The sequence below is a fragment of the Lampetra planeri genome, chromosome 25 (genome assembly GCF_965212315.1).
Source record: "Lampetra planeri chromosome 25, kcLamPlan1.2.h2, whole genome shotgun sequence".
Taxonomy (NCBI): domain Eukaryota; kingdom Metazoa; phylum Chordata; class Hyperoartia; order Petromyzontiformes; family Petromyzontidae; genus Lampetra; species Lampetra planeri.
This window is the reverse complement of record NC_136131.1, coordinates 8,187,351-8,199,448: the sequence shown is the minus strand read 5'-3', so window position 1 is coordinate 8,199,448 and position 12,098 is coordinate 8,187,351. Positions and strand designations below refer to the sequence as shown.

The 12,098-nt window shown below is 50.6% G+C and overlaps 1 protein-coding gene across 3 annotated transcripts in view; it reads left to right on the top strand.

Moving 5' to 3' along the window:
• The window catches only part of DDHD1 (DDHD domain containing 1), a 34,427-nt gene extending 26,293 nt beyond the window's left edge, over positions 1-8,134 (top strand). For all 3 annotated transcript variants that reach the window (XM_078606180.1, XM_078606177.1, XM_078606178.1), the window contains exons 11-13: positions 506-764; positions 2,538-2,921; positions 4,424-8,134. In XM_078606180.1, coding sequence (XP_078462306.1) covers positions 506-764; positions 2,538-2,921; positions 4,424-4,605 — 825 coding nt within the window. In that variant the 3' untranslated portion in view covers positions 4,606-8,134. The remainder of the gene's footprint in view (positions 1-505; positions 765-2,537; positions 2,922-4,423) is intronic.
• The last annotated feature ends 3,964 nt before the right edge of the window (positions 8,135-12,098 follow it).

Below are 12,098 nucleotides of genomic sequence, written 5' to 3'. Positions count from 1 at the left end.
AACCAAGCCACCCACGCATCCACCCAGCCAGCCATCCACCCGTCCACCTACCCCCTCTGCTCCCCCAACCCCCCAACCATTTACCTACCTTCTCACTCATTTGCCCAGCCACAACGAGACGCTATATAAATGCACATTATAGTCATGACAATGATGATTATTTTAGATTTAGCGCCCTGCTATACGCCGGCACGTCTCAAGAACGCATTGCAGTACATCGACTCTCGTCTCAAACATTTGAAAGGGGGCACTCCCCAGTGACGGCGGTTCCTGTGCGGCACGAGGTGACTCGGCATTTGGCCTGCAAACCAGGCGGGCATTAGCCTGCCGGTAGGGCCTGGCGACGACGATAGTCGCCAAGCGTCAACCCGACCGAGTGATTCCACCACTGTCTCGGGGGCAAACAGTCGGATCACGGCACGACCCCTCGCCCACTCCAGCGGGGAAGCGCTCAGGACTCCTTAATGTTGACATCAAACCCTTTGCCCCTCTCCCCTTTGAGTAGGCCTACCGCCTGGAGCCCCTCATCCTGCGCCACTACAGCGCCATTCAGCCAGTGCAGATCCACTGGAGCAGCGCGGTGAGCCAGCCGCGCTACGACTCGCTGCGGCCCGTATGGATGAGCGCCGACGGTGGCGGCGGCGGGACGGCGGCGGGTCCGGCGTGGGAGCCCGACAGCCCCGTGAGCCCCGGTGGCTCCCCGGCACTCCCGCGGCGATACTACGGCGAATCGCTCACCAACCTGGGCAAAGCCGGCATCATGGGTGAGCGGGACGCGCGCAACTGGAGCAGAACGTATCTTCCTCAACGTATACTTCATGAGAGCAGAACTCTCTCTCGGCTGTCACGCTGTTATTGAAGCTGCTGTCGGAAAACTGACGCTACGTGCGACGCGCTGTGACGCAGCGAGCGCGCTGACATGGCGGGGACCGCAGGCTACTCGACCTTTGGCACAGAATCCAGTGGCAGTAATGAGACGTTTATGAGTGCGAAATACTCATTGGTGAATTGGAACCATGTGAGAAGTTAATTTTTTCGATGTAGAGACCTCCGGTCATCTCACCCTGATACTAACAAGTGAGACTAGACAATATATTTTATCCATATGTGGCGACACGCTTCGGAGCCCAGCTAATTTTATGCTTCTACCCATAATGGCTCGCAGCAACGCATACTGAATTTGTGATACTAACTGTGTGATTGCATTCCACGTTTCGTTTTCTCGGGGCCTTTGAAGCATTTTCAAGTTTCGTCGTATTAATAACAAATCTAATAACAATAACTTTATATTATTTTGCATCGCTCCTGCCAATTGCATCTCCAAAGGCTGAACGTTGCGGAACGAACGCATCTTAGCATCAACAAAGGGACGGAGAACAGCGACAGAGAAACAAGATGGTCTCGATGAGGGGTCGGCAACCAAATCAACAAGAAGATAAAAACATTTCGAATTCGGTAAAAAATAAAATTTTCAAGAGGCGCAATGCACACGTGGTAAATACCAGACGGTGGTGCTTAATAAATAACTGTCACGAAACAATCCTTAATGAGCCGTATGCGGCTCATTAAGGTTGCCGACCTCTGATCTAAACCAAGGGTACCCCATGGGGTAAACAAAGTGTGAACTAGCCGGGGCGACGGGAGTGTCCAGGTAATGACCACAAAGGATACAATTAAATAACAACCTACAGTCCATTGTCAATCCACTGCCGGATAAAGGCCTCCCCACCCCCCCCCGCATGCCGTGTCAGTTATGGTGGTTGTTTGGACCTTACAGCTGGGGGCCGATGATTCGGTTTGGATATCACTCGCCACCGAGTGATATCCAAGAATAAACAAGTTTATTCGGAACAGTTGTAAATCGTGTGCGTGTCTTGTCAACAAAAAATCCAGAAGCAATTATAATCAAAAAATACTCCCGATGCTCTAGGAAAGGCCAGGCTGAGTTCGTTTGTATTTCTTTTGCACTGGAAACAAATGAATGTGTGATCCCATGTGTGTTTAGCATCCGATGTCACAGAACCCGTCTAATGGCGCCGGTTAAGATTACACACCATCAAAAATGCATCGAGGCTTTTAATTGTTTATGAATTTTGAGCGCTTTCATTTTCCCCGTGGAAATTTCTGACAAGATAAAAATTATAAAATCGATGAGAAATTCACATTTTTTTTTATATTGTGTGGGAAGCGGTAGTGTAGTGGTTAGCCCATTGTGCTATGAATCCGGTGACCCGAGTTTGATTCCCGCTCACGGGCAGAACACCAGCGACAATTATTTGAACCAGTCCTGGGCCTCCCCTAGGTCGACTCAGCCTCAAATGAGTACCTTGTGTGGTGTGTAAACATCGGCACTGGGGAGACAAGGGCGGTCGAGCGTGGTGCTGGCCACCCATACCCTCGTGTGCCGTGCCGGCCTTCATCGGTGCTCGCTCGCAGCACTTGCCCCAACAGTCTGTTCAGGCTATATGGGGGACCTTTGTCTTTGTGAGTGAGTGGACACGCGTACACGCCGGTGTTCACGTGTACTTCCCCTACAGGTGCCGCCACCCTGGGAAAGGGTCTGGGCGGCATCATCCTGTCGCGCCTGTCGAGGTCGTACGGTACAGGCGTCACAGAATCCGAGGGCGACGCCGACACCGGGGAGGTTTCACCGACCGGCGAATCCACATCTGCAAGCCACGGGGAGCAACGCAGAGAGTCGGGCGAGCTACCGACAACACCACCGCTGCTGCCGTTGCTGCCGTTGCTGCCGCTGGTGCCGCCACCGCTGCCGATGGAGCTGCCGATCGGGATGCCCGACGCGGAGCGGCTGATGGCGCAGGTGCCGCTGATGCACGGTGTGGGCGTGAGGCAGACGCCGGGCGGATTGCCGAACTCGGCGGAGCCGGAGCCCATGCAGGCTACGGCGCAGGAAGGAGCTGGTGAGAGGGTGGGGGGGGGTGGTTGGGGGAGGTTCGGTCGGCGGGTTTGAAGTGAGGCAGGGATTCCAAGATGCAAGTTCTTAAATACAAGTTAAGGGGGAGGGGGGGGGGGAGCTTATCAGAATGTGGTAGCCAATGAATGGAACGTATTGGGAGGGGGGGGGCGGGGCTAAAAGAGAGCACGAGGTGTAGTAGACGTGGACGTGTTTGTGCTCAAGCCCCTGTTGGTGCACATGATAACGTATTGGAAGGGGGGGGGGGGGCGGAGGAGTACGTGTACGTGGACCTGTTTGTGCACGGGCGAGGCACGATGATTTGTCATGAAGATGATCCGATGTACGTTAAACCTCCTGAGTGTAATGTTGTATTGGATTGAGGGAATCACCCTTTTGCAAACCGGCCACGTTGATCAAAGGGGTTATTGCCTACAACTTGGAAACTCAAACAGGAGCGTGAAGGAATACATTTGTAAATTTGCCGATGCTCTTTTTCCCTGACGGCTCCCCCATCGGCTTCATGGCTGACAATTAAACACTCAGACAAAGGCACGTTGCAAAGCATTACAGAATGCGTGCATTTGCATGATTTCATTTTCTCTTTAATTGGTTTTATGTTTGTGAAGCGTCTGGAGAGGTGATTGCATTTAGGCATGGTATAAAATGCAGCTGTTCATAAGATTACTCCTTGTTTTTGTGGTTGTGTTGTATATCATCTCTTTTCCGTAGCCCATCTTACTGCTTCTCCCTGCCTCTGCCCTGCAGCTATGACCAGGCCTACCCCAACCCCTATCACTACACCAACCTCTACACTATGAGACCTCCTTTACCAGTGGCAAAATATAGTAATAGGTTTTTACCCTTTCAACTGGTACAAAAACTGACACCTTTATACAAGGCATCATGTTTGCAATAACCACAACACAAGCAGTCAAAATGCAAACATAAAGAAACTCTGATAATGATATGCAGTGTCCTTGAAGTTTATTGGTCCACACCCGAGACAGCTTTTCTTAGAGCCTAGTCTCCATTGGTGTTGGACCAGATGACGCCAAAAGGCTTCAAGGACAGTGCATATCATTATCAGAGTTTCTTTTTGTTTGCATTTTGACTGCTTGTGTTGTGGTTATTGCAAACAATGATGCCTTGTATAAAGGTGTCAGTTTTTGTACCAGTTGAAAGGGTAAAAACCTATTACTACCTCAACCTCTGTCACTTCTCTTTAACCACTGCCACCTGTTCTCCTGTCACCATAACTACCAACACAACTTTTTAATAACAACCCCCTTTTTTATTATTTCAACCACTATAATCTTACGTACAATGTTATACTTGTTGAAAAAAAGCACCTTCAAATAAGGTATTCTATAAATACATAGTAATAATATATCAATCCGATGTTTCTATTTTTTTGTTGTTCTAAACATTCTCCCCATCGTAAGCGTTGAGTATCCTCCGGTTACTGTCTCTTGCCCCCCCCCCCCCCCCGGCTGCCATCACTCCCAGGCCCCCCTCCCCCCGCGGTAGAGCTCGAGTACCGCATGGACTTCGAGCTGCGCGAGGGATTGGTGGAGAGCCGCTACTGGTCGGCGGTGACGTCGCACACGTCGTACTGGATGTCGCCGGACATCGCGCTCTTCCTCCTCGCTTTCCTGTGGTCCGACGTGGAGCCGCAGCAGTCGTCGTGAGAGGCGTCGCCGTGGGTCGTCTTGCGTCGTCGCGGCCTAACCCTCTAACCCCCCAACTCCCAAGACGACGACGATGCCGCCACCACCGCCACCACCGCCACCACCGTCGCCATCGCCAATCGCCAATGTCGTTCTCGCTCTCAGAAATTGTGATCCGACGCCAGCCGAGATGCTGCGCCGGCGGTGTTGGTATTTGGTTGTTGTTGTTGATGTTCGAGTTGACGTCGTCGTTGTTTGTTACGAAGAAAGAAGCGGGTGGAAGTTGTCGCGTTGATTGGCAGGCGAACAAGCGAACAAGCGAGCGAGAACAACGGCGGCCGTCTTGTTTTGGAATTATGTCCGTCCGTTTTGTCCGTCCATCCGAGACCGTTCGAACTGTGCGCCAGGAGTTCTGGAGCCTGACCGAAGTGCGTCCACGGTTGTAGCAAACAGCAGCGGCTGGTGCGGTTGGCTGCACCGCCTTTTGATTTCGTATCCTGTGAAAGCTGCGCGCCGCTATTTTTGAGGATATTTGCACAAGTTCTGACATCAACCGAATCGTGAATAGCACAGCACGATAACCAATAACCAGCGCAAGTTTACACACACACGCGCGCGTGCGCACAGTCACGCACACACACACACACGGCAACGATCGCGTCCACAAACCTCGCACACAACAACAACAAACGCAACTTCACACACGTTGACCAACAGCCACACGACTCGCAAGCCTGCCAGTGACAATTTGTGTGACCTCTCCGGTTTTACCTTCAGTTTGATTGACACGCACATACATGCACACGTATTGTATATATAAAATATAAAAAAATATGTAGGTGCTTATAACCATTAGCTGGTACAGAGTAAAGCTCATGGGACAATTTCCAATGTCCTTTTATTAACTGGTAATAATATAAATGAATTTATCAAGCGTCTGAATGTGACCGCATGTCTAGATATTTCTCTAGCAAATGTGCCCTTAAAGAGTGGGGACATGAGGTCCGGGTTGCCACCTGTCCAGGGTTGGCAAGGGACACTCCGGGAATTGGCGTCTTGTGTTCGGGTGGCAGGAGTTGATTTATTCCGAGATCTGGTATCGGCAGGGCGGCGTTGAAGTTTGTTGCGGTAGAATGCAGCACATTTGTGAGATAATAGACCTCGTGCTGACGGAGAAATATGCCCTGGTTTTTTTTGTGTGGCGTGAGGGTGGTGGTGTTTTGCAGGTGGAAGACAAGGGAGAAAAGAAGGGAACACCTTAACAATAATTATCTTTATTCAGGAAAGACTCGCCCAAGACTCCGCACTGTTATTCAGGATGGTCCTGGGGCATTCTGGATTTTTGTTCAATTCCATGAATGATATTTGTTTTCTTTATGCGGAATGAAACCCAGAGTACCCAGAGTTAACCCACTACGTATTAAGAAGAGAGAATAACAGTCAAAGCTCCGCACAGATGGATTCACTAATCCATCGTACTGCCATCTCCAGGTCATCTCCGCAGTCCAATCCTAAAATAAATGGTATTCCCAGGCAGTCTGTAATCCCAGTACAAATCCGGTTCAACCCTGCTTAGCATTTGACGAGATCGGGTGCATTCGTGTAATGATTTTGGCAAAAACCTGGCTAGAAAAGGAGAATGGTGGTGAGGTTAGGCTGGGGGGAGGTGGTGGTTGGTGGTAAGGAACAGGCCTTTTCCGAAATCGCAGCCGGGACCAGCCAGGGATGTTGGGTAGCCTTAACCTTCATGTGAATTGAGAGACCGGATGAAGTAAGTCCATTTAAGGATCTTAAAAGCATCAAGGACCCGCCGTATTTAAGTTGATGCTGAATTTTAACTGCCCACACGGGCCCAATGTCGCAACGACTTTATTGTGTAGCGGCCCGCGGCCGCCACGTGAGGGTCATCGCTTCGAAAGGCCAGTGTCACGGTGACCTCCCTCTTGCACTGATACGGATGACGGGAGTGTGAGGTTAATGCGCCTTTGGCCGTAGTTCAGGCCTTCATTTTAGCCGGGTCTGTCCGGGTCGGCGAGCTGGAAAATATTTCCACACGTGGCACGCCACCTCCAGTATACCTCTCGCGATGACTGTGGCTTACGAATCGTGTGCCCACCTACTGAGAAAGTCTTTCTACCGGTGACCCGATTGAAAAATTAAGCCTCCGAAGAAGGGGCAATATTTTTGACCTGGCAACGCCGTTTCTAAATTCAGCGTCATGCTCGAGTCGCTTCTGTTGCTGCCAGGGAACCACCTCCCCCCCCCCCATATGCGGTGTGTAATTTTTCACATTACTCTTGGATAACTTGTGCTTAGACGTGCGTCGTTCATCCGTTTTAGCCATGACGTCTCAGCTGTGGGGAGCGGCGGCGCAGCAGTTAGCAGACCCCGCTACGAACCCGGCGACACCGAGAGTTCGATTCCCGCTGACGGCTACCAATGCCAGCGACGACGATTATCCGAACCGGTCCTGAGCCTCCCCTAGGTCGACTCGGCCTCACATGAGTATGTACCTGGTGCGGTGTGTATTAAACATCGCCACTGGGGAGACAGGCGGCCGGGCATGGTGCTGGCCACCCACCCCTCTTCGTGTGCCGTCCCGGCCTTAAGAGGTGCTTCCTAACAGCACTTGCCCCAACAGTATGTTAAAGGCTATACGGGGGATATTTGTCTATGTTATGGCGGCAAGGAAAATTATCTCCACCCATGGTTTATGCCGACTGCATACATTTAACAAAGAGAACCTGACTTTGCTGTCCTGTTTTTTAACCACCTGTCGTTTATGTGTTCCATAGTAAAAGTTATTATTAATATTTGAAGAACAAAAAACTGTTACATGTGCAGGGACACTACTTTGAGTACAAAAAAAAGTTCTTTGGTGTTCCATCGTTCACAAATGAGCGTGTAGCCAGTGGTGTGATTTCCATGTTCCTCTGGCCCGAGGTACGTCCGTGGAAAAGGACAACCACTGGATTTGCTGCCAAGTGATGCAGCAGCAGCAGCAGCATCATCATCATCGTCAACATCGCCAAGCATTGATCAATCCACCGCTGTATGAAGGCTTCCTCAAGCGATCGCCTTCTCTCACGAACCTGCGGTGTAACAAACAAGGAGCGCCTGAACTCACGAACAGATTGAATTGCTTCGTCTCCACGCTCAGTCGACGTCCTGTCACACGCGTACCCCCAATTCCTTGGCTGCCATTCCGTGGTTTATCCGTGACCATCGTCATAACCTCTTGGCTGCAGCGTCATCAACGTGGTACTCGTTTTAGTAACCACAGAGGCAATAGAGTTGATGATGGGGGCTGAGTCAACCCTGGCTGGGATTTGAACTTATGCTGGCCATATCTGGGGTGCGTAAGGTCTCCTCATGCTACACTTTCAGCGACTACTCTTTGATGCGAGTCTTGTGGAAATGGCCATATTGTTGTTGAATTTAACACTGTGGTGACGGTTAGAAGCGTCATTCGTTTGCCATTGTAATGCAAAACTCGACCAGAGTCTTAACATTTTTGTTTTTATTTTATTAAAGGTGGCTCTTAGCTAAAGACGAGTTCGTGTCGTTTTATATCACTGTGTTTGGCTTAGACGGGGAGGAGGGAACACGCCCGAGAAAACATCTCGGTAAACATGCCACTGTTGGACCAACGTTATATGTTTACTGGGATCTAATAATAGGGTTTTCCTCCTTTTTTCTGGCAACAAAACTGAAACCTTTTTACAAGGAATCATGTGTGCATTAACCACAATACTTGTCAAAATTCAAACAAAAAACACACTGATAATATGTGCATTGTCCTTGAAACTGATTGGTCCACACCAGAGACGGCTTTCTTTTGAGCCTCGTCTCAAATGGTGCTAGACCAGAGGACGCCAAAAGGCGTACACGCTCAAAGACAACCGATGACGCTACCAATCCCGATCATCACCTCCCGTCAATCAGCACACACGTGCGAACAGAGGTTAGACCTCTCTCAAACTGCGGTAGAGTAATCGATGATTACTTAAATAATCAGATTACATCCCAGCTCTTAATAATAATGAGACCATAATGGTGAATGTTGTACACCTCTGTATGTGAAAACTTAATACAAATTTGGAGTCGTTTCGTTGTCTAACACCGCCCCCTAGTGAAGCGGTCACTTAAAGTTTGTGAGTGGATGTTGGGAGACCCATAGACTCACGCGGAGACCCACAGACTCGCACAGAGACCCATAGACTCACGCAGAGACCCACAGAGACCCACAGACTCACACAGAGACCCACAAACTCACACAGGGACCCACAGACTCACACAGAGACCCATAGACTCACACAGAGACCCACAGACTCACACAGAGACCCATAGACTCACACGAAGACCCACAGCATCACACAGAGACCCACAGACTCACACGGAAACCCATAGACTCACAGAGACCCATACACTCACACGGAGATCCATAAACTCACACAGATACCCATAGACTCACATAGAGACCCATAGACTCACACAGAGACCCATAGACTCACACGAAGACCCATAGACTCACACGGAGACCCATAGACTCACACGGAGACCCATAAACTCACACAGATACCCATAGTTTATTGTCCTTCCCCCGCACCTCCGATTAGCACGGTTGGCTACGTGCGGTGCTAAAGAAGTTCAACATACACACAGACATGCACACACACAGATCAACACACACACAGACCAACACACACACAGATCAACACACACACAGACCAACATACACACAGATCAACATTAACACATATCAACACACACACAAACCAACACACACACAGACCAACACACACACAAACCAACACACACACAGACCAATATACACACAGATCAACACACACACAGATCAACACACACACAAACCAACATGCACACAGACCAACATACACACAGATCAACACACACACAGATCAACACACACACAGACCAACACACACACAGATCAACACACACACAAACCAAGATGCACACAGACCAACATACACACAGATCAACACACACACAGATCAACACACACACAGACCAACACACACACAGATCAACACACACACAGACCAACATACACACAGATCAACATTAACACAGATCAACACACACACAAACCAACACACACACAGACCAACACACACACAGATCAACACACACACAGACCAACATGCACACAGACCAACATACACACAGATCAACACACACACAAACCAACACACACACAGACCAACACACACAAACCAACACACACACAGACTAACATACACACAAATCAACACACACACAAACCAACACACACACAGACCAACACACACACAGACCAACACACACACAGACCAACACACACACAGACCAACATTAACACAGACCAACACACACACAGACCACAAGACAACTTAGATTAAGGCCATCAGTCTAACTCTGTACTACAACAAACGAACATGGCTAAACCAAAAAACTTTTCGAAAATCACCAAAATAAAGCCATAAAAGCAATGAAACAGTGGTCATAGGAACTGTGACCGAATTTTCACAATAAACGCCGTAAAAAACATGTACTACCAAACTCTGAGTCACTCCACAACAGACACAGACCGACACACACACAGATCAACATACACACAGACCAATATACACACAGACTAACACACACACAGACCGACATCCCTCCGCATCTGGAGGGTAAAGGAACCTCTGCTCTGTCAACCGCCCTCGATCCTTCCGAATCTGGAGGTAAAACCTCCGTCTGGTGACATCACCCGACTGACGAGGCCCTCGCAACCAACATGGCCGACAGCGAGAGATGTGGTACCGCGCCTCGACCGCAAACAACAACAACAACAACGCCACAACAACAACAACCAGCGCAGCAGCAGCAACAACAACAACCTCTCGCTCACCTCCCCGCATGCTCAACCACCTCATCGTCAACGCAGGAGCCGCCTGCGCACGTGGCGGCGATGGTAGGAGACACGGGCCCACGGCAGGAGGAGATGGTTGTGGTGGTGGTGAAGGAGGTGGGGGAGGTTGAGGAGGTGGAGGAGGAGATGGAGGAGGTGCATCTGCCTGGGGTGGGACTCCAACTGGGCTGCGAGGCCACGGCGGCCAGCGAAGGCGGCGACCTCTTTCTGGACGGCCGTGGCCTCTGCTACGTGGACACGGAGGTGACCGAAGGGTCGGGCATGGAGGCGAGCGAGGTTGCTGGTGATGAAGACGAAGGCGGCGGTGGTGATGGTGCTGATGGTGGTGCTGATGGTGGTGGTGATGATGGTGGTGGTGGTGGTGATGATGGTGCTGGTGGTGATGATGGTGCTGGTGGTGATGATGGTGCTGGTGGTGATGATGGTGCTGGTGGTGATGATGGTGGTGGTGATGGTGGTGGTGATGTCCACGCCGTGCAAATGTCCACCATGGAAGGCACGATCATCTTCGTGCAAGCGGAGGACGGCTCTTACCTCCAGGGCGAGGGGTTGACCCAAGAGATGGCGGAGCAACTGGGCAGGCAGCAGGGTTTCATGGAGATGATGGGCGGCGGCGGCGATGGTGATGATGGTGGTGGTGGCCATGGTGATGTTGAAGCGCACGTGTACGAGGAGGTAACGCAGCATCAGGAGCAGCAGCAAGATGAAGAGCAGCAGCAGGTGGTGGTGGAGGAGTATGATCAGCAGCAAGGACAAGATGAGCACGAGCAGCATCAACAGCAGCAGGAGCAGCAAGTTCAACAACAACAGCAACACTTAGACCATCAACAAGTTCAGCAGCAGTACCACCAGCAGCAGCAGATTCACATTGGACTTGGGCCAGACGAACTCCAACGGGTCATCGCCCACGTTACAAAGACCCACCACCACATGGCCACTGATGGCACGAGGAGCGCCCAGATCTTGCAGTTGCCCTTGTCGCAGCTGCAGCAACTGCAGCAGCAGCAGCAACAGCAGCAACAACAGCAGCTGCCGCAGCAACTGCAGTTGCAACAACAACAGCAGGTGGTTGTTCAGAGTGCCTCTCAGCAACTGCAAGGTGTGGCGCAGGTGCTGATGCAGCAACAACAACTACAGCAGCAGCAACAACAGCAGCAACAACAACAACTGCAACAGCAGCAACAACAACAGCAGAAACAACAGCAGCAACAACAGCAGCAACAACAGCAGCAACAACAGCAGCAACAACAGCAACAACAGCAGCAGCAACAGGAGCTGCAACAGCAGCAACAACAGCAGCAGCAACAGGAGCTGCAACAGCAGCAACAGGAGCATGAGGTTCGCATTGCCCGACTGATCCAAGGAGGATTGCACGTTGCTACCATAGCCTCCTCACTGGTGCTGTCCGTGTTTGCGTCTGTATGTTTGTAAGTTGTTGTTTGTGTGTGAGCCAATATTGTGTTTGTTGGTGTGTTCGAATGTATGTGTTTTTGTCTGTGTGTGTCTGTTCGTATGTGTGCGTGTTCTGAACTGGTCCTGGGTCTCCGCTCGGTTGACTCGGCTTCAAATGAGTACCTGATGCGATGTGTAAACA